Raw genomic sequence first — 23,824 nt, 5'->3', positions numbered from 1 at the left:
TTTTGATGGGTAATGCTGTTTTTGCGAGTGTGACGAGATGCCTATTTTCTTCATTGTGGGAATTTAAGGTTTTAAGGTTTTGTGGAGATGTGCAATACTGTGTCCAACTTTATTTATTTATTTTTCTTCCAACGATCCACTCCATTCCTATCTGGCCGCGTCACTATCTGATAATTCTAAAGGCTGCCTTTTTCTACCTGTCTTTCTGTCCCCACTGCCTCTCTTATGTGTGCACGTGTTAATGCGTACCAACTGTATGGCACTATTTTTCTCACAGCGGTATGGCAGCAACTATTTTCAGTATCTTAACCCCCTTTTGTTTTCAGAGCTTGATGCTGAAGTGACAACTGTTGTCCTCACTAATGGCAATGAAGTGAAAAGAGTTGCAGGTAGTGGGCCCGCCCATTAAAAACGGGATGACTGTCAACCTTATGGGCTGCTAGGTGGTGGTTGATTGCCATGGAGTACAAATCAATGCTAACTGATCAACTAAAGCTTTGCCTTTTCACATTCATCTACCTTTCATTTTCTTACCCCAATTGTGTGTGTGTGTGTTCATTGCATCGACACACAGCTGCAATAATATCCTTAAAGCACAGTGAGTGTGTTTCTGGATTTAATGCTGTTTCCATTTCATCTGACTTTGAATAAATCACGGGGCGTTGACAATTCAGCCTCAGAATCAACTAATTCATCTTTCTTCTTTCCTGCGTGCTTGTTTGGTTCTCCTACCTTCATTTTCAAGTCAAATGCTTCTGACAAAGACTGCCCTCGAATGCTGCTAACTAACCCTTCTGTGTTTCAGAACTGGAAACGGATATCTCCGTGGGAAGAATAGTTGGCTCAGGTACATCTGCAGCTCCACCAAGTGAACCTTCTTTACCCATTCTTCTTCGTCTTCCTCTTTCCCCCCCCCCATCGAAGAGCCTCCCATGAAAATCTTTTCTAAACGAGCAAACTTGACTAAAATATTTAAATCCCTTCAACACGCACAAAAAGGGTTTGAAACTACAGACGGGACAAGATTGAATTCCGCTTTGAAAGATTTTCAATTTGATCAATTTCATCCAAATCCTAAGTATAAATTCTGATGCGATGTATAGAAATCCTGCCCTCTACTGTCTGTATCCATCAAATGCAGTCTGGTAAATGCCAACTATATATGCACGATGGGTTTAAATTGGACATCATTTGTACAACCTCACGGCTTTTGCTGTTTCCAGTGTTATGTCCAGGGACCCCTGACCCTGCGCATACACTCAAACTTGTCATCCTGGCTGCTTTGGTAGAAGCCCTCATCCTCCAGCCGACCTAGAGAGCTGTCATGCATTCCAATTTTTGCTTGTCTTTATCTTTCTCCTTCAGCTTCTTTGTCAAGACCAACTCCACAACCACAGGCGTAATATTTTGCTCTTTCTTCTTCCCACTAATGCTTACCTTGTTAAAAGCGGTACATGGGTCGACGTTGCAAACGGGCCAAGTTTGGTGTCATAGGATGTATGTATATCATAAGACGGTGCATTTAGTTGAATCCCGCCAAAGGAACCCGTGGGTTTATTTTTCTTCTTTGTTGTCTTTTGATATTTATTCATTTATTGGTCATATTCATATGGCAATCCTTGAGATGGTAACAATTTTGATGGCGTTTGAAGATTGAAAATTGTGTTTGAGCTGACTGTCTAGAATTTGATTGTTTTGTTCAACTAGTTTGTTGACACTAATGGCTCGGTGGGGTACATTGCGGTGGTCCTAGGCCCGCTGCACACAGTGACGTGGCCAAACTGAACTGTTGTGTGGGGTTTGGTGACTAGTTTTTTTTTAGATTTGTGCCTGTGTCTAAAAAAAAGGAGTCACAGATGGACACAAGCAATAGAAAAAGGCACAATTTTCCCTGGATAAAAACAATAGGTTAAATGTTAATTCCCATATATTTCAATTTGTATTTACTAATATATTAAGTTGTGTGACTATTTGTATAATTTTGTCACTGCTGACCCCTAGGAGCATGATTTTTTATACTATTTTATTTCTAATCTTTCATCAGACAGGATTGCGGAAGCGTATTGCATTCACTTTAAAAAAATTAAAAAAAGCCCTGACCGTTTTTCCAAAATATTTTGTGTTGTTTTTCTTAAATGATTAATGAATGGGAAAAAAAATTCAAAAAACATTCCCGGAAAGTTATTTAGAAAAACAAGAGTTTGGCACCCAGGTTTTTTTTAAATATAAAATTTATTTTTAAAGAGAATGCAAAAGGCTTCTGTACAGTACAACCCATCAAGTATATTTATTTATATAGTTCTGGTTTACTGCACGTCTTAAAGCTAGAGATAGTCCGCTTTTAAATGCAATACTCTGGATAGCAGGTTGATGGCGGCAGCTTTCCACAAATGACCACATTTTCTTCAGAGGTCTGTTCATTTGGGATGCTCTCGTTGCATGATATTCCTATTGTGACTGGATCAGTCTTTGATGTAATGGTGTAGTAAAGCTGAATAATTTTTAATTAAATATATTATAATAGTTTAAATCGTCTATGAACAGCTGGGAATCGTCTCCGTTGTCCAGGTCGATGTGCGGTGGGCTTTAGACCTTGTCTCTCCCTAATGTACACGCCATAAGAGCAGAATAAAAGGGTGTCTCGAGAAATGTACGCACAGAAAGCTCAATAGATTCATTTTAAATGCTCTTTATCCTTATTTTGGTTGGAAATGGTAATAGAGGCCAGATTAAGGTTAAAAGAAATGAGTGCTGATTTGACCGTTAAACCCATAAATGACTAAAATGGATCTCATTTGGAAATCTATAGATTTTGATATTAAAATTCATTCCAATAATCCCAAATGTGAATAAATTTTTGGGACACCCTTGTATTTCCATTGTTCTTTTTGTTTTGTTTCTCTGTCTTCCAAATGGCTTTGCCCTCAACATCATAGCAGGCACCTATTGGCTGCCAGTTTGGTTGTCCATAGGTGAACGCTAATCCTTTTTCCCCCCTCACTCTATTTTAGACTCGACAGATTGTTTTGGCTGGCTTCTCACTAACTTTGCTTGTGTATCTTAATCCCTTTAATTCTAGTGCTATTGTGTAAAACAGTGTTTGTGTCCAACTACAAGTGCTGGTAGACAGTTTACCATCACCAATGAATATAAGCTACTTAACCCATTGTGTTTCTGCCAGTTTCCATCTAAGAAAAATTATATTACTTTTTTTTTCTTTTCTCTATCTCTTCCAGTGTATGACAAGCAGGGCTTTTTGCTGAATTTGGACGCAAAGTTGTGAGTACATCATTTTTCTGCCTTTTTTTTTTTAAAATAATGCCAAAAACAGGTTGTCCTTAACCATTGTTATTCACAAATGGCTGAAAAAGTAGACACGGTGGGACGTACATACCACCTACACCTTTATGTGGAAATTACATACGTTACCAGTAGAAATTGAGTTTGTAGACATGACACATCTGCATCGGAGCTACAAACGGTATAATTACTAGGTTGGGTTTAACGCTCAATCTCTAAATAACAATGACAACACAGGCTATCATCATTTTTCAAGGGTTATCATCGATTTAACACTGTCAGTGTTGGGTAGGCCATTAGTTGACACGTCGGTGTCTGTCTCTATAACAGAGGTGTATCATGGCAAAGTTAATTTTGTACTTGAAATCTGTTTGGAAGATTTGTAGATTTAATGTAAACGGTGGCTGCCGCTTCTGCTAACTGGTATTTTGGGCCTCTCTGGCTTTCCCCTCCTTGTTTATTTGAACTAGATTCACAGAATCCATCAGTGCAAAGGTTTTAGTTTTAGCATAGCCATCTTGATTATTTTTACAAGGCTTCTCTGCTTTGTCACGTCACACGTAACATGCTGACCCGTCGGGGAATTCTTTCAACTTCCTAAGCATCGCTCAAGTGGCTTGTTTGACATCTTTGCTTTGGAGGGTCGGAAATGTGTCCCGTGTAATTAATAATCGTCGATCGTCGTGGGACTGATGAATGGATACTTTTGCGCTTTTACTTACAGGCCACCGGAGTTGGCGTACAAGTACGGCAATCTCAGCGAAGGTGTGTGCAAGCCAGGATACGCGGCAGCGAAGATGACAGCCATCTATCCAAGGTGAGAGGAAATGCCATTTGTGTGTGACAAATATAGAACAAGTGTGGTTTGAATTTCAAAAGAGCTATAAACGAGATGGTTTTAATTTAATGACATTTGGGGGGGAATTAGTAGTGCACACTGTCATGCACAGACGGCGGCGCCCGAAGCGCTTCTGGGATAGAAACAGAGAAACTCCCACATTCCTGTTCAATGTTCCCCAGTTTCAGTCACGGTTCTATCATCTCGTCCAACCACAGGACTTTACTGTTGTCCTCGTAATCCCCCTTTGACACAGAAGAACCTTTGTCGTTTGAATACAAGGTCCCCCATCTTTCTGCTATCGAGTCCTGGATCTTCACAGGGTTTCTCTGTGAACTACACCAACCAACTTCCTGTCTGCCGGACCATGACTCATCACCCGCTTCCTTCTACCCTAAACCCACACAGCCCAAAGAATCCTCCACAACTTTCTGTGATGTCATCGCCTTCTTTGATTTCTTGGCGGCCTTGTTTCTCGTTCATTGCGGTTCTATCTATAGGCTGGTTCTTTTCATCTTTCTGCTGTGAATTTAAATGAGTTCTTTACTAGTAGATGCCCAAATCATTTGAACAGGCAGGGTGGCAGCAGATGAACGATTGGCAATCAATGAGTTAAACTGACAGGAATTTTGAAGTTATGACTGTTGTGTTGTTGTAAACCATTCTTCCCCACGCCTAATTGTAGTGTCTTAAAAAAGGCTTGGAAGAGTTTTGACAAAACCAGACCTGCAATTCACTGCAATTGCAGAGAGCTGGGACAGGTTTGGTCACAACATGAGTTGTGGCCATTACCCACACCATGAGTGACAAATATTTGCAGTGAGTTTAATATTTGACAGTGACGGGGATAGACATCCAATCCATTGGAACTGGGAGAGGCTGGTTCCAATAGAAAAATAAATCAATGAGATGTTCCAGTGTATTGTGTAAATAGGTGGTGGAGCTTTTAGGAAAAACAACATCACCTCTATAGGGCAGGTCCATCACCTCTTCTGCTAATCTTTTTTTTGTTTCCTCCATGTTTGCTTCCTGACGCTATTGCTCTCTACAACCCAATTGATTTTCCACACTTGCCCTTAGTTTTTTCACAAACAATTAGGAATAGAGGACTTAATCATGTGTTGCCAGTGAACTTGAGGATACACGGTTATGAAAATACTGCCAGTGAGAGATGGATTTTGGAAAGGAAATGAAGACAATGTGTTGTAGCCTCTTGGCTGGTTTGGGAGCCCTCAGCCTTTTAACAACAAGCAGCCTCCCCGGTCTTCTGGTCTGGAATGGAGACGTCGGATAGACCGCTGCTTGTCCCCCCTGTCGACCTCTCGGTGTTGCAGACTTTGAAGCTGAAGCGTAATGAAGCTATCTAAAGACAGATTAGGGTGTGTGGAAAAGAGACCAGGGAGAAGAAGTTACGAGGCCTTTGCTTAATGTCTGCCATGTTTGGTCATTGTGCTGCTGAGCTACACATAGTTTTTGTGAACCCAAGTGGCCTGGCTACAAGCTGGTTGAAAATCCACCTACAATTCTAATGAAATAGCATACGCATGCTATTGGAGCTATAAAAAAAGTGTGATTTGAAGATCTCCTTAAGCTGTTTTGCCCATAACAGCACTGGGTCATACAAACACATCCATCTTGCGACTCCAATGCAAGAAGTGACCCGAATCACGGCGTTCTGGATTCGGGCGTGACGGTCAGGAAATGACTTTGATTTTCCAGAATCGATTCATCACAGCAGGACACACACACACACACAGGATAAAGGAGAAACAATTCTGGAATTTACAGGTTGTGTATTTAATTAAAAGCATTGGCTTCCGCTAAAGTATCTGTTTTATTTTACAGATCTTGATTGCTTTCAATTTGCTCGCCCTCTTTAGAAAGGAGACTAGTGTGTTTAGATTGAGTCACCGTGGATTAAATGATCCAGACAGAATGTTTCTTACTGTAATATGTTTAGTTTCATCTGAGAAAATAAACCCTAATCCTTTCCCCCGCTCTCTTTTACTACAGGTTCGTGAAAGCAGCGCCCATGTTTCTTGACCAAAACTTCAAACGTCTCACTAAAGTCAGCAATTACTTGCCTCCGTTCGGCTTCAAAACCCAAGGTAAGAATACGAAATAGTCATTGTTTTGGACTTTGTTTCGTGGCATGTTTTTGTGTATCTCATGAAGTCTGTTTCTGATGTTGATAAAATCATGCCCTTGCAGTATTGATGTTGCCGCTTACTTTTGTTAACCTTCTGATTGAGATCAGTGAGTTTAACCATGCCTCTCATTCAAAAGAAGAGTTGACATCATTCGCTGCCTATCGGGGCATGATTTGAGTCTGATTATGAGATACATGAAAGTCTTTGAATACAAAAACATTTAACAATTGATTGAGCAACATTGATGTAAATGAGGTTCAGTGATGTATACTTCTAAATATTGGTACAGTAAATGTGATCACTAAAACATTTAAATCTGATCAGTCATCGAAACTTTATTTGTTTGGAATGCTGAACGTGCTGGAAACATCTGCGCTAAATCAAGATAATCAAAAGCATTCTGCTTATTAAGGACTGCATATTTTGCTTGTATTTCACTACAAGCCAGTTTCATAGTCTTAATGTGGAAGCGGTAACCTGTTGCTTCTATGACCTCCACTTGCCTGTTTGCACTTTGACGCAACGTCTGGGCATGCTCCTGATGACATGTTAAAATAAGCAGCTCCCACAATAAAGTACCTGCATTTCATTAATTGTCCAAAAGGGCCGCAACGTTATGGTTTTCGGATGATGCAGCCAGGTGGAATGCACTTTCTCGCATGCTGTTTTTGGCTGTCAGAGCAGGATGTAACAGTAGCAGTGGCATTATGTCATGCTCACATGTATTGGCTTGATTCAAATCGCACATCACTGGGCAATGTAATTGTTCATATTAATGACATAAATTATGTTGCTCCAGTTTAAATTAGTGTTGCGCCGATAGTTTTTTGGCTCTTGATACTGTACAGCTGTGTTGTGTCAGACATTGGTGATACTTGACTGTATTTAATTTTTTTTTTTTTTTAAAGAGAACAAAAATTATTTGCAACTAAATCATGCAGTCATTTTAATCTCTAAAGCAATTGCTTTCATGGCTTGGCCAGACACTCTTGTTTCATTGTCTGCCTTTGCGCTAGCTGTCCAATGAGAGGGCTGACAAAGAACATTAATTCGCTGCCAGACTCCCACTTTATGGCTATAACATTTCTTAGTAGTCACCAATATTGATAATTCCATTTTAATTCAGTTTCAGCAATACTAGTATTGCTTCAATACTAGTTTGAACAGTGAAGGTTAAAGTGAAATGGTGTTGAAAATGGAAAGATTTAGACAGCGTGTTACTAGTCAATTTGCATCAGAGTGCTTACAAAAGTGCAGAACAAAATACCTTTCTTTCCTCACTCTTCTATGTTGTTTAGGCTATACCACTTTCAGCAAGGGGTCTGTGTTTATATTTTGCATGATACTTCCAACCCTCCTGTGTTGTATTTAAAAGATTTTTGTCATTCAAGAGTAGTGTTGACATTTGACAACCTACAGCCATTTGTCTTTTTCTCTGCAACGAGACATACTCAACAGAAATGTTTACATTCTGGTACTTACCAATTAGCTATCATGTCATCCTTCGGAAAGTGAGTCCTACCCGCCTGGGTCCAGGTGTGGTCCTCAACCATGTGGTTATGCTGCTCGGGGTGATGCTTGACGCCAGATATCCACACCACATCCAAACAATGGCCTGTTCTTTTTATTCTTCAGCAGCTTGATCATTAGATGTCATTGGCTGCTACCCTCCCAGTTGAAATGTATTGGATGGTAAATAGTGGTAAACGTCTGATGACAACTTCCATTTTAATGAAAAAGAGCCACATCGACGACGATAGATGCTACATGATTGCCCTCGTAGTCGAAATAAATTGGACATCTAGTCCTGTCAATGGCATCCAATGAGCTAAATATGTGCTCTATAAGGGGTTAAACTGTTCTGGTATATTAGGATGTTATGGGTGGAAGAATTTCAAGCACGACTACCCTAAACATAGTCACAGAGAGGGCGAATATATTGAACTCTCATAATACGCGGTCAAACGCGGTAGGAATGTGCGCTATGGCTAAACATCCCCGTTCCTCACCCTGTGATCAGAGGGGTCCTCGCCATGCAGGGGAGATGAGCTCCATCGCCCCGCTTAATACACACTTGTTTGAAAACGGCATTCCTCTCCGAGTGCTTTTATGGAGAGTTTCTGCATACATATACATACCCTTCAGAACCCCCTGTTGGATTCTAGGTTCCCAATATCCACCCCAATAATTTGGCCATTCCATATCTGTTTACACATTTTCTCCCATTGACAACACTAGACCCCCAATTTGACTCCCAGTCATGTAGTGGTATTTGAGAATGAATATTCTAAAAAGCATAAAATGCACTGTGAACCAGGAAAGTCAAATTTCAATATATAGCTGAATTCAACACAAGATCATTCAAAATGCTTGACGTCGTTGTCTGATCCGCAAGAACCAATTATAGAAATGAAACTAACAAATGATTCGTAAAAGCCACATCGAATTAGTAAGTCGTGAAATAGAAGTAAAAAAACAAATGAATTGATTGATTCAATGCTTTTATTGTCATTATACAAGTATAAGGAGCATAATAACTGAATGCCTGGTTTTTGTTCTTAGTAGGGGTCGAACAAATCAAGCATGAATTTTAGTCCAAGGCAATTAATATACCTAGTTAATGTATTCATGGTTTTCTTTTCTTTCTTCCACAGAGAGAATTATCGACAGCATTTTAACGACCACCAAAAACTTTGGACTGGGAGATGAACTGGACAGGTAAATTGATGTTAGAAATAGGCTTTCTTGGTTTGCAATCCTTGACCTCTATCTTTCAGTCTCAGCTGTAAAAGATGCATCATTGTGGGCAATGGAGGTATCCTGTCCAACAAGTCTCTGGGATCCCGTATAGATGACTACGATGTCGTAGTCAGGTGAGACCGTCATCACAAAAACGGCACTGTACCCTCGTGGTTAAAAGTATTGAGACTCATGGTTGCTAGCTATTGTAGCCCGAGACTCATATTCCCTTTTGCATTTTGCTCAAGATTGAATGAAGCCCCAGTGGCTGGCTACTGGAGGGATGTCGGGACCAAAACTACCATGAGAATTACATACCCAGAGGGAGCGATTCAGAAGCCGGAACAGTACGAAAAGGATTCACTGTTTGTTTTTTCTGCGTTTAAACCACTGGACTTCAAGTGGCTAAGACAGATGGTCTTCAAAGAGAGACTGGTAAGAACACATTTGAGATCATCACCAGGTTTCTATCTTTAGGGGGCAAATATTTGACAATTTAAATTAAAGACGGGGTGTTTTTATATGGCAAATACTGTACGAAGGATCAAATGTAACTTACTCGCTTCATTTATATTTATTTTTGGTGGCTTCTGGGTTAGAGTAGGACCCTACAAGACACATAATGTTGCTCAGGTGGAGCATTTTGAGTTAGGTTCTCCCTTTAGCAAAACACGGCAGCCTATCCTCCGATTACATTCTGTACATTCCTTTACTAGGAAATCCTTAAGAGGGCATCGTGAATGTCAACTCTACTATGTTTGAGAGGTTTAAATTCTTAAGAAAGAGTGATTAATGGACAGGAGAACAATGGCTAGCATGCGAGCCTTTCTTTTCTCTCGTTTACCTGCTGATGTTCAATTTTGTGCTTTCTACTTGGTCAGATTCTCAACATTGTGAAAAGCTTGAAATCGGCAAAGTCTGATTTACCATTATTCTCCCCTTATCTATTTGAGTATAATGATTTTAACGGACAATACGTTTTTAATGGCTTTATATCCTCCCCATTCACAGTCACTCTCAGATTATTTCGTGGCCATTCAGTGGACAATGGGACGCTTAATACAACCTTAAAGTGATGTATTCAGGGAAAGGAGTAAAAGATGGCAGCTGTCCAACAAAAACGTGGCTCCAAATTTTTTATTTATTTCTAAGGTTTAAAAGAATCACAGTTTCATTTATGACTTGGAGCAACGTTAACATTTGTTATGAGTCAGTAAAAGCTCTAAATGCCGTTTGTGTGTAATCAAATGAAATGGCATTGGAGAAAAATAATTGAATCCTTTGGAATATATTTATTGATCAGTCGTGTCAAGTTTAAACTAAATGATCTTAAAATCAATTGACAACTCAACCTATCCAATTAAAACTTGTTACAGGGTACTAAGTATTTTTTCATTGGGTGAGACTTTTTCCAAAACAAAACTTGTGTTGCTGCGGTAACAATATGTTTATGTATGACAAAAAGTAGGTTTTCAGTCTTAGTTGGAATTGGAGAGGAATTTGGGTCTTGTAAAGGCTGTTATCCTAGCTTTATTTAATCTGACTCACCCAACAGTCGCCAATGTTTTGGAAATGTAAACATGCAGGGATGCTATTGTGTACATGCCCGTGTGCTGCATGCTCTCTTTCACACGTTGCTAGCTTTATGCCAGCCCCTCCCGGTTCAAATGAATTGGATGCTAACCCTAACCCTGGATCGCCGCTGAGTGCGGTGAATGAGTTAATTGCTAAATGGCATCCCTCAGTTACTACTCTTCAATGTTGCCTTTTAGAGAAAGAGCCTTCCTTCATGTTGCTTTGAACTGCTTCACATTAGTCAATTCATCAAAGTTTTTCTGAGTAAAATCTGAAGAATAACAGCTAGAGGGGGATCTGTGAGGCCTTTTCATCCCTACACTGCTTATAAAAGCTTGTGTAGGGCCCATTTATTATTCTTTTATAAGGACGGTGCATATAATGCCGCTTCCGCCATTGTCTTACTTAGCCGCTAGTCATCGGGTTTGACTTTGCCGTGCTTTTGTGTTCATCTCGGATGGCTGACCAAAAAATGAACATTTGAGGCATTTTTATTTAATGCAAACCCCCTCCTTGTCCCCGTTTAGATTTGACATTTACGAACTGTTCTTAAGCCTTTCGAGGGCACTCATTTTATTCATTGAGTGCCACTGACAGCATAGAACGTCCAATCCATTTCCACTGGTAGATTCCACTGGTAAATCCACCTTCCGGAATCCAGTCTGCGTCTGTGGTTAGGCCGCTCCATAATCAACATCACCTCATCCGACCACATAGACGTTGGTTTACAAGACTGCAATCGCTGCTTGTCACGGATGACGGGCATCTTCTTTATGTCAGGGTTATAACGAACTCATTCCGGGGAGCCCCGTAAAATGACTTTTGGAATTCCAAAGCTTCTAAAAACACGTTGCATTTTAATGACAATACGTGTCCCCAAAAGATCGTTTTTTTTATTGAGGATTTTATCGGATAAAGTGTTCACCAGGTTAAGGGTGTGTCCCCTTTTTAAAGGGCTTGGCTTTTTTCAAATTTTTGTTTTGATGCTGTGCCTACTGCGTTCCATGTTGTGTAGTTAGAGGCAAATTGATAACCACTAAAATCAGGTTTGATGAAATTTTGTTTTAATCAAACCCTCAGTATGTATAATCATGATTTAAAGCCGTAGTTGAGTGTATATGAAATAGTACTTTCAAAGGGAATCAGGGTAGATACATAACATAACAAGCAGTAAACACATGGTTTGATTGTTTAAATTGTTGCGCTCCTTTCGCCCCACTGACCTGAACATTCATTGAAGTCAAAGGATTTTGTAAATCAAAAGATCCTTCATTTGTGATGGACCTCACACATGAACATAAAATAAAAATACATTTTAAAAGGGAATCCACCTTTTCGGAATCCAGTCTGTGTCTGTGGTTAGGCCGCTCCATAATCAACATCACCTCATCCGACCACATAGACGTTGGTTTACAAGACTGCAATCGCTGCTTGTCACGGATGACGGGCATCTTCTTTATGTCAGGGTTATAACGAACTCATTCCGGGGAGCCCCGTAAAATGACTTTTGGAATTCCAAAGCTTATAAAAACACGTAACACGTGTTCAAACAGGGTATAATGTTCCGATGCTAACGCTAATGTACTTTTTATTGACATTTGACATTGGTCAATTTTTCAGGGGCATTAAAAGTCTAAGAGCCACTATTATAAAATGTTGATTCCTGTAATGGCAGGTGCCATAGTAAAGATAAAAAGGAAAACATTTCCCATGGTGGTTTGCTGCCCATTTTCCATTTTAGCACTCAATTACTTGAGTCTTCCTTCCCATAACACATGTTTGATCCCCCACTTGTCCTGACTTATACGAGGTCTCTTCGCCCTTTGACAGAATCTCAGTCTAATCCTGAGCTTTAAGATCTTTAGTGATGATTTCTAAGGCTGTGATTTTTCCCTACAAATAGACTGAACCTTTGTAAAGCCAGTGTTGTAGTTGACATGGAGAGGCTGAAACTTGGAATAGTATTCGAGAAGATTGAGAACAATTAAGTTGCACTTCAACAAAAGTTTTCAAGAGATTAAAAGAATGAACATGATGAACAAATGTGGAAAAAATAAGGTTGCTGATGCCTGATGTCATTTGAAGACCATGATTCGGTACAAAATATTTGTGGCGTCTCATTGACTCCTAATCATCATAATCCTATACTTTTCACTAGAATTCAGCCTTATTGTTTCATTAAAAAAATAATCTGCAGTATAAAAAAAACTCAAATTTGTTGTCCAGGAAGAAAAATGGCAGATTTCCAGCTACGTGTACAGTACAATAATTAAAAGGGCAGCCTTTTCCGTTCAGTTTTTCAGATTTTAAGTTGTAATTTTCCGTCCTACTTTACCATTCCGAGTGAGCTTGTTTTAACAGGTGCTTTACTGGAAAGCAGAGACGCACCCGTAATCTAATGAAGGCCTATTTTACCGTAAACAGTTGCAGGACGAGCGGGAAAGCAATTTCCTCTCCAGCAGCAGCTTGGTGACAATCCCAAATTACAATTGTAGTTGCACTCTAATGTGCATCTTTTGAGCATGTGTGCCAGAGTGACTGATCTGAACTCGACGGGTTCAGCTTCCTGTACTGCATGTGTTCAGTTCAAATGCCACTGGCACAGCAGCCATTCATTGGTTTTTCCTCCGCGGATCACACAAGAGCTAAGCAGTCAGGCCAAGTGGAGGCAACATCCTGTTCCCTTAAGGCTCTTTGTGAGAAGGTTCTCCACCGCTGCTCCCACTTGCCTCGCTTCTATTCAGCCCGATGGAAGCAAGAACTTACATTTAACCCTTTTAATATTGCTTACTGAACTGTTGATAACACAGCAGTGCTTTGACTTACCAGTTGAACCCGTGACTATGTGCCTAATTTAATGGGTTTTTTGTTGTTGTTCTTTTGCAAACATATCTAAAATTGACAGTTGGCCATTTTTCTGTTCAAGGTTTTTTTTTTTTTTTAGCTTGGTGAGTTTTACAAAATGTAGTTTGGATGAACGAATAATTAAAAAAAAACAATCTATTGGCAGTAAACTACAGTGGTACCTCGACATACGATCTTAATCCGTTCCGGGACTGAGCTCGTATGACAAGTTTCTCGTAACTCGAGGTAAAGTTTCCCATTGAAATGAATGGGAAACAAATTAATTCGTTCCAACTCTCTGAAAAAAACACCAAAAACAGGATATTGGATTGAAAAAAATGTTTTATTTCTTATAATTCGCCATATATTGACAAAGTAATAAATAACGAGTGGTTTAATAGAAATAAAGTGTTTAATCTAACTAAAATTGGGCGGATTTCGCCGAGGGGAGAGAGAGACGCACAAAAGGGGCGGGGGGCTTCGGTTTGTTTTCAACACGACGCACTCGTAAACAGAACAAACACTCCACCCTCACGTTCGCTATCCATGGGCTGTTTGCTGTCGTACTATTCCCTTCAAAATATTCCGAAAATGATGCACACAAATGTCCTCACAATCGAAGAACGCACGACCACTTGCCAACGAGCAGCAAGCAGTCTTATCAGCGATCGCCCCGCTGCTCATGCGAGCTACAGGGGCGCTGGCTAGCGGCTCCTTTTAGCTTGTAGCATCTGTGTTTGCATCCCCTCGAACGGCGACTATGATAGAGTTTCTACCGGGGATGCTGTTGCGAGCCAGTGCCCCCGATGTTCTTATGAGCAGCCAACGAGCAGAGTCTTTTATCAGCGATCGCCCCGCTGCTCATGGTAGCTTCGGGGGCGCTGGCTAGCGGCTCCTTTTAGCTTGTAGCATCTGTGTTCGCATCCCCGGGGATGCTGTTGCGAGCACGAGTATACTTCATTACCCAGAAAGCCCTCTTTTCCCCGCGCATGGGCGTTGTGCGTTTCCTGGTCTGAATAGCTCATCCGGTGCTCGTAAATATTGTTATACGTACACGAAAGATATGCAAAAAAAAATGCCATGGCCACCTGGCTTGGTCGCATAACGAAATTTTGACCGCATCACGGGCGAATTATTCGATCGAAATTTCCCCCGTAAGACGAGCATTCCGTATGACGAACGGTCGTATGACGAGGTACCACTGTACACTTGGCCACTTTATGTATTTCTAGTTAAAAAAAAAACGTATTGTAATGTTCAACACAAATGTTTAATCACAGCAACAAAAAAAATCAACAGAGCAAACACTACTTGAGGTACAACTCGCTCGCCTCTAATGTTAAGGAGTCTTGACACAAATACCACACAGCTGTGCTTTTTGGATAGAAATTGAGAGTCCTGATTGCAACACTGATGCTTTTTAGGTGTATAGCCTAGCGCAACTTGGTAATCGTTGGCCATAAACTATGCCAATGACCACACTTGACTTTTACTGCATTCAGTTTTAGGACTCGATCACCTTATTCATTGTTCATGTTTATATGCATTCACTTACCTCTCACTTTCTGGTTTTCCACCAATGATTAATTACTCTTACATTCAGTCTTGCCTAAGGTGTTTTCACTAAACTCCTGAATAGAAAAAAAAGAACAACTTCATGGAATGTACAACATTCATTTACCTCATTGTGGCTACATAGGTTTAATGGAAAACTTTAGTAGCGTACTCTAAACTGTTTTTCACGAAGCAAATATAGAGACCTGTGTCCTGAACTGGAAATCACAAAAGTTACTATTTATGCTCATTATCAAATGGCTTTGAATGAAACTGTAATTCTTCCACCTTATTATTTGTGCAGGGTGTTTTAGGTGTGTGTGACTGGCGATTGCTTTTCTTGGATGCCAAAATGATCATAAATTAAGTGATAGATAAACTGATAAACATCACACGCATATTTATTTGCATTACTTATAAAGTGTGGAACATTGACTTAAACAATACCATCAAAACTAAGTCTAAATTATCCACTAGTTTTTTGAACATTACTGCTGGGGAAAAAAATGTAAATATTTACTCAGGAAATTAGTAGCAGTTTCTTTTCTGTGTTTGGCGTGTGCTATTAAACCGCAACATGATGAAAACTACAGGTAACATACATATACATAATACATAATACACCTGGCCCTATATACTCACTGTTTTGATTGAAAGTCTGTGGAATCGCGGATTCCTGGGGGCACAAAATATTGCGTGTCCATACAGGAAGTAACATTTAGATTCAAAGATTCAACTGAAAACGATGCGCTTTACTTCCCCCTCCGAGCCATATCGGCTCATTTCACGGTCTAATACTCCGATTCCTAAAAACACTTTTAGCCATTTTCGCTCAAAACTCTGTAAATGGGTGATCTTCAGAGTCCGTTTTATGAAGACCATCAAAGCAATCCCACTCTTTACCTTCATGTACAATTCGGGTTATTGCTGTGTAAAATCAAGGCGTGTTTTGCATGCGTGTTATTTAGTTGTTCTAACAATGAAGAAAACGTTGCGTCTTTGAGCGTAGCAGCCACGCATAAGTAAGTACACATGGCTTAAAAGGTTTGTGGCAAACACAAGCTGTGTTGACAGGAGAGATGAGCTCTTGTTCCTGTTACGGCTTGCCAAAAGCAGAGTTGGGCCTACGTTCAAAAAGAGCCGCTACTGTTGTTGAATCCAGCAGACTTGTTTGCCTCTGCCACACACGCACGACAAGCACAGTCATTTGTGGATGTATCAAAGGTAGCCGTGCCGAGCCGAGCCAGCGCTATTTGAACAGGTGATTCTAGTGAATCTTTATTCCTTTTAGGAAGTCACACTATTGGTTAAGTCAATCACGCCCCTCTGGTTTGTTGTCTCGGAATTTTTGTTTATCATCTTGGAAGGGTAATGATAGACGTCCAATCAGGTGGCTCTTTTCTTTCCGTCTGCTGTGAATTTCAATGAGTTTGCCACTATAGTAGACATGTGATCCATTTTGAATGAACATTCTGGCACTGATGGTTTTTCAGATATTTCAATATTCAAATTTATTGCAAGTGCACATGGCAACTTTTAAATAAATATTCAAATCCACCCGTAAGAGTGACGAAAACTCATTAAATTAGATCCTTGGCTGCCTTGCTAACCATAGATGTGCTGTTCTTGTTTGGTCAACAAGAACTAGCAAACGCAGCTCTAGAAAGCTTAGATATGGTCATCAATTCTGGTTGTGATGTCACAACCAGAATTGCCTGATGAATTGTTTTGGGTGATATAACTACAATGTGGTGAACTTCATAGCACCTTTTTAAGATGATCTTTTGTTAGGAATTCAATCAAATCCAGCATAAGTTGTAGATTTGTTGCTTTTCCAAATGAGTAATGAAACAATTACACCAACTTATGATGGTTGCTTCTGTTTTGCCCTCAAGCTATTCCTCTAACATGCCCTTTTATTGTTTTTTCTGGATCACCCCAGCGAGGTGTGGAGGGTTTTTGGAAACCCGTGGCCCAGCATGTCCCTCGTGAGCCCAGCGAGATGAGAATCCTCAACCCCTACTTCGTCCAGGAGGCATCCCTCCAGTTCATAGGCCTGCCCTTTAACAATGGCATAATGGGAAAAGGGGTAAGTCGCGTACAGGCACACACTTGCAACCCCATGATGAGCCAGCAGTCAAGAATTACCAGCATTAAGCCTGGAAAATTGTAAAAGTATCTACCTTCTTAAAGTGATTGAGAGTTGGCAGTCACTGGAGCACAAAATGTTCCCACCTGGTGTGGAAGTTAAAGAAAAAAAATAGGGGGGGCGCAGGGGTAAAGCAATACTTGTGAATGAATCAGTACACACTTTTTCATTTACCACGAAAACTATTTAAGGTTAATGTTTCATCCAAATTGATAAATGCATCATTGACGTTGATAGACATTTATTCATTAGACTTTTTTCATCTTGCCACTGTGAATTTACATGAGCTTATCACAACACAACTACTGGGTGGACTGGCAGTGTATGAACTAACAAATGGAGTGCTCATTTTTAGTGCCTTGACGAATATTCAGTCGTTCCTCCCAATCTAAATGGTTTGGACGTTTAGCGCTGTTAACAATGAATTGATAATGCTTGAAAAATTGGTAGAAACTATTTTGAGGTCTAAAAATGCCTTGGATTAGACGTCTATTGCCGTCAACGGCACCGAAACCGGTTCATTCACTGCAACTCTTATCGTACCAACATGTGTTCAACATGTGGCCATCCGGTGGGCGTGTGTTTCTCCTCATTTGTATGAGCGCATTTGTATTTCCTCGTAGCATTGTACTGTTTGCTGGCTCTTATGCTCAGGTCCATTTTCTCTGGCCCGTCTGACCATCACACTGTATATTTATCCATGTGCAAATGAATGAGTAGCTTGATTGGTCCTACCTGTGTGTGCAAATTAATTTGTATTAGAGCACACAGTAGGGGGTTGGCCAGCTGCTTCTTCACGTCCACGTACCCCGAGGGCTGCAAATCAGGGTAATGATTTAAATGGGGACTCGCTTCCACTCTTTCTTCTTTAAACAAAACACACACAGAATCTGCAACCACCCCTTTACCCGATTTAAGGCAGCCCGAGGCGATTAGGAAGCACAGTTCAACCCTGTAGAGGGGGTCACGTCTTACAGGTAATAGTTAATCACTTGGTCTTCAAAGTTGCCTAGTAGAAGCAGAGACACAAGTGAGGATAGTGATAAGCTGGGTTTCTCCAAAAACTGTTGCTAAGCCTGGTGGTCGAGAAGCCCAAAAAAAAAATTAATTGTTACAGAAAGGTTGGATTAAGCACTTTTAGGTTTTATTTTAAGCTGTTGATTTATAAAGGTCGCCAATGTATGAACATAACTCGAAGGCACAAACACAATTACATTGCAATTCAGTGCAATAACAAGAGAAGCTCAGTGGCCCGCCAGGCTTATAAAACTCCGAGAGGAAACCCTGAGTAAGGAAAATTAGACTGCACAGCAAGTGACACATTTTCCAAATGATCTGTAGTTTATGAGGAACTTGTGTTTTGTGTTTGCCGACAGAATATTCCAACTTTAGGCACGGTTGCCATAACGATGGCCCTGCATAACTGCGACGAGGTTGCGGTGGCCGGGTTCGGCTACGATATGAACACGCCACACGCACCCCTCCACTATTTCGAGGCCGTCAAGATGTCTGCTATGAAAGAGGTAAGTGTTAATATTCTGGAGTGAACGTCTGGAAATTGGGGCAAACCTTATTGCATTTGCTATATGCTTTGAGTGACATTTATTCACAGTTGCAGGTCAATTCTGTAGAAATTCCAAGCAAAGTACTTGTGAGTTCTTATGCTTTTGTGTATTGAGCAAATATTACTCGCACTGCTGTTCAAGTAAAGGGAAACAATACTGCAATAACCTCATTTGTGGGTAAGGATAATAGTAAAAATAGTATGTGACTTGTGTATATATTTGTATAGTAATTGACTGTTATTTTGAGATTTCAATAATCTGAGCTCATTGAATAATTTATACTAGGTGTTGTCACATTAAACTTAAATACAGTTTACAAAAGTAATAGTATTCACATTCTGCGTTTCTATGCAGGGTACTCTTTATTATAGGTTATTCTGACTGGGAGGTCTGGAGTCCCCTGGATTGGAGGTTTATAGCCATTAAAGGCACTGAAACATGATAATTCATCACGACCTGCCAGTAATATATAATGAATAGAAAAATGGGGTGAAGATTTACATATGCAACTGCTTAGTGTAGGACTGCTCCGAATGTCGCCCCCATTGTTTATGCTGAAAAACGGTGTATCAGCGATGTCACCCAAGTGCTGATGTGTGTAAACCATGAACTCCGTTTGATGATAACCTTCCTCTAAACTCCTAGTGAGCCCTGGGCGTTTATTATTATCTTCATCGACGCTGTCATCATCAGCCATTCATTGTTCTCCGTGCGACTGCTGCTCTTCCGTGCTTTTGTTTGGTCTTCTGGCCACAGATAATGACGTTGATAACAGGAGATTCTGTTTCCCATCATGGTGGATAGGTTTCAAGATCGTTTCACATTTGACAGACAACACAAATGACTACTTAAAAATGAGTTTCACTTTATATCTAACTTGTGATTCGCTCTCCACTCGGGTTGCCAAACAGTTATTTTTCGATAGTCAATAAATATATTGTTTAAACTAAATGCCTTTATTCATATTTTACTGTTCTATTACTCCCAGCTTACCATTTTAGCCTTAAAATGTGAATTGAAAAGGCAAACTACGCTCAAAGAAACTACTACTACTACCGTGTTTTCCGCACTATTTTTTTTCATAGTCTGGCTTGGTCTGTGATTAATCAAGTTTTTTGCAAGTGAACTTTCTTTTTTCTCCCTTGTAATTGGTTATTTCTGTTTCCGTGATTCTCTCTAGTCGTGGACGCATAACATATCTAAAGAGAAGGAGTTCCTGCGCAAATTAGTGAAGGCCAACGTCATCACCGACCTCACCAACGGCATCTGAACATCCTCTCTGGCCTCTTCTTCCCTTTGGACTGCCAGGAAAGAACAAACCAAGAGTCCAGGTGGCCTCCACTATGGGGGAGTTTTCATGTCTAAGGAGATTATACTTACAAAAATAAGTTGAACGGTGACGCGCACACGCGTGCCTTCCGTACCAAAGACACCGATCGCTCGAGGCACGAGGTAACTAACGCGCGAGGGGAGGGTGTGGCGCGACGACTGGACGCACCCACTTCCTAAAAAGCGTTTGCCACTTGAATGACGGAGACGGCGCAGGGACGGGCCGAAAATTAGCAGTGCCAAATGTACCTTGAACAGGAGAGCGGTGGCGCTCCTCTCCTTTTTTGCTGCCTGAATGTATTCACTATCCTCCGTGTAAATAGCAAAAGATTTTTACTTTTTAACAAGTTGCTGCAGCAGCGTCCCGATCCCACTCTTGCCCCTCTTATTTCGCTTCTGTCCATTTTCACTCAAGCAGAAGATTTGGCAAACATTAGGAAAAGGAGATCAAAATCTTAACATCTTAGCTTGACATTTCACATCCAGTGGTGATGCTAATTTAATTTGTGTGTACGCAACATTTTTTTTTGTAAACTTATATCCCCAAACTCCCTTCCCCCCCCTTTTTTTCTTTTTAATTATTGAATCTGAATTTCTAATGCAGTGTTAACCAACCTGTATTGACAACAGTGGCGCACAACCAAACACGATAGCTGTTTTTCACCATGTAAGTCACTATCTTAGTCGGTAGATGCTGAAATCAATTTAATTTTGATGATTACAATCACATCGTGTTTGTATAAGCGTTCACCCAGCGCAGAGCAAAGTTCCTAAATCATGAAAAAAAACATTTTGACTGTTACAATGTTTCAAGAAAAAAAAAATCAAGATGAAGCCCATTCCATTTGACGGCAAAGCTGTTACATTACATTTTATTATTATACATGGACATAAAACTGTCAACTTTAGTGTTTTTCCTCAGGGGTCTCAAACCTGAGGTCCGTGGTCTAAATAAGGCCTGCGGAAGATGATTTTGCGGTCCGCTATTCGACATCAAAATGCAATACGAATGCGGTCCGGGCTGTTACCTAAAAATAACAAATCATTTAAATAATAATATTAATAACAAATAATAACAAAGATATTAAATGAAACAAAAAATAATGTAATACGTTTTTTTTAACGGGGGAAAAATGTACAAACTAAATGATGTTTAAAAACTAAAAGATTAGTGTATAAATAATACTTAATGCAGTCCAGACTCATACCGATATATTTTCTGTGGCCTCTCGATATATTGAGTTTTGAGACCCCTCATTGGCTGCTATTGACAGCGGAGGGCGTCCAATCCAGTGGGAACGGGGCCAGTTCAATTGGATTGGACGTCTATCGCCGTCAACGTGAATTAGGATACGCAGGTCATCTGGTGGATGAGTGTTTTGCCTAATCTTGTCATTTATAAAGACATGTTTTTGGACCAAATGAAGGTATAAACATGTTTATTTGGGAATCACTGCTCTGAGTGAAAAGAAGTAGCAAATTCTTTTCAATGATTTTTCAATCGATTCCATCTCATGTCAGCGTGCGCGTTTCATTGTCTGAATGTTGAATCGTCTTCCATCCTACACATTGCTGCAGATTTCACTGTGCTTCATAAATCGGAGACACCTTTTGATTGTTGCAAGAAACATGGATATATTGTTTTCCTTATTTATTTAGTTACTGAGACCCAGCGTTTGGATCACAGGCAGGCCTGCTTTCTTTTCTCGCGGCGTTTCCACCAATCCGTTTGACTTGACCGGTGCGCTCTTCCGCAAAGAGGGCGGCGCTTTGTTGGGGGGGCCGGCGTTTACAATCCAGGAATTTCATTTTTGTCGTTGTTTCAATTGTAAACTCCTTTCCAAGAGCTGTGGCCTCTTGAGATAAGAGTGACAAATATTGACGTCATTGACTGCGATAGATGTCAGTGGTGACGTTTCCGTGCTTTTTAAACAACAACCTTACAGGTTTTTGCCCTCTACATCTGACATCTGAAAGGAAAATCTAATATTTTTCCTCATTAGGTTGAGGATTATTATGGTTTCTTCCCATTTTGATGAGAAAAATGTTGAGCACGATAATGGAACAAATTCAACTCTTATCTCAAGACACCACAGTATTTTTTTTTTAAATCGTTGACATATGACATATACTTTATCAAAACAACACGCGCTCAAGGCAGGAATGTCCGAATATCCACGAAGGACATGGTCACTTTTGTGATCCGTTTGACAGATGGCCAAATTTCTGATTGTCGGTGGCTTTTTACTTGTTCTCTGTATCTGCAAGTGCACACTTACTGTAAAGGCACCTGCGCTTCCGTCGCATCGGACGGAAGTCGGAGAGAACTCTTTGCGGGCGCTCAATCAATCTGCCTTACATTTCCTGGAAACTGTAACGAGGCCAAGCGCCGCCGATCCCCGTGAGCTGCACATCATTTGGGAGATTTGGCTCTGGTCCATTTTCATATCTGCTGTGTGTGCGTATGTAGATCGGATTTAGGAACTCTTGAAGACACTGGTTGTCTTTTTTTCCTCGTTTTTTTTTTTGTTCTTTTTTGTAGGCTTTAGCCATAGGCTACAAATCTGCCACTTGCACTTGCCACTGCTGTAAAATGTAATATATACGACTTTATGTAATGTAGTTTCCAGTCTCGTACTCAGAGGTGGACATCCTGTGGTAATGGCAATTTTTTTGTTTTTTTTTTAGTCTTTAGTCATGAAATATTGAATATTTTAGTTTGGAGAAAGTCAAATCAAGATCACCTATCAAGAATGTTGTTCATCTTCAGTCATTTACGAGATTTGTGTTTGTTTTTCATTTAATTTTTCATTCTTTAGTTGGAGGGGAAAAGCAGAGAAATCTCATCGGATGCCAATTCAAATATTGAACATGATTAAATTACAATCACCAATTAATCTGACAATTTAAATTTTCGAGACCTTTAACCCTTCATAAGGTTAGTGGATATTTTGGGGAATTATTTAAAAACAAGATCTGGTGTCCAAATGACTAGGACACAATCTTATAATAATAATATGATAATCCTATATTTGTTATTTTTTTAATGCAAATCAGTTAATCTGTTTGACGTTAAATTTAATATTTTTGCCGATTTTCATTCACATTAATTTTGTCTGGTGTTTTAATGAATTAAAAAAGTTTTGGGGAAGAATAAGGATATTTGGCTCATGAATAAATCTGCTAAGTATGCCTTTTATTTTCAAAGAGAAATATTTAGCATTTCAATTTAAGTTACCAAGTGTACTTACACTTTTCCCCAAATACCAGCAAACAATTTTATCATGCTTCTCATCTTAGTTATTTTTTTTCCTTTCCAAAATGACTTCAGTTCGCCCCTTGTCTAATTTTGACATATTTCGCTTTGTCAATTTTAATTTCTTAAATTTGGCTTCTTGCGTTTGGACGGGTGTCCTTGAACGCACAAACACCAAGAAAGCAAGACATTTTCCCATATAAGTTTTTTTTGTTTTTCTTTTTCTCCTTCACGTGCAGTTTTTGTTCAGATGGACCAGGCCCAAATCTCCTTGATGAAGTCGAATGTATTCAATCAAATCATGTTGATTATTTTAACATTTCTGCATCATCAATGGCAAGTGATCAAAATGAAGTTGTTACTGTCTGTTCAAATCCAAGTGTAAATTGCTTTGCGACTCAATAAAAAGGTTTGTAACGGAACCAGGTTAGTGTGATACTCTTATTTTCATTTGTATGCACGGCGACATTTCAATACAAAACCATTTGAGCTGGGATGGGCGGGGCCTGACCTTCATAACCTTGT

The 23,824-nt window shown here is 40.0% G+C and overlaps 1 protein-coding gene across 4 annotated transcripts in view; it reads left to right on the top strand.

Annotated features, from left to right (window-relative positions):
- The window catches only part of st3gal3b (ST3 beta-galactoside alpha-2,3-sialyltransferase 3b), a 36,896-nt gene extending 13,175 nt beyond the window's left edge, over positions 1–23,721 (top strand). For 2 of the 4 annotated variants that reach the window (XM_077616068.1, XM_077616067.1), the window contains exons 3-13: positions 327–389; positions 806–847; positions 3,237–3,279; positions 4,025–4,117; positions 6,152–6,246; positions 8,943–9,006; positions 9,066–9,161; positions 9,276–9,462; positions 16,943–17,089; positions 18,526–18,672; positions 19,895–23,721. In XM_077616068.1, coding sequence (XP_077472194.1) covers positions 327–389; positions 806–847; positions 3,237–3,279; positions 4,025–4,117; positions 6,152–6,246; positions 8,943–9,006; positions 9,066–9,161; positions 9,276–9,462; positions 16,943–17,089; positions 18,526–18,672; positions 19,895–19,984 — 1,067 coding nt within the window. In that variant the 3' untranslated portion in view covers positions 19,985–23,721. The remainder of the gene's footprint in view (positions 1–326; positions 390–805; positions 848–3,236; positions 3,280–4,024; positions 4,118–6,151; positions 6,247–8,942; positions 9,007–9,065; positions 9,162–9,275; positions 9,463–16,942; positions 17,090–18,525; positions 18,673–19,894) is intronic. The other 2 variants (XM_077616069.1, XM_077616070.1) reach the window with 2 other exon arrangements.
- Positions 23,722–23,824: the final 103 nt, after the last annotated feature.

Source organism: Stigmatopora argus, chromosome 12, assembly GCF_051989625.1.
Source record: "Stigmatopora argus isolate UIUO_Sarg chromosome 12, RoL_Sarg_1.0, whole genome shotgun sequence".
NCBI lineage: Eukaryota > Metazoa > Chordata > Actinopteri > Syngnathiformes > Syngnathidae > Stigmatopora > Stigmatopora argus.
The sequence above is the reverse complement of the archived record's forward strand: the minus strand, read 5'-3'. Positions and strand labels throughout refer to the sequence as shown.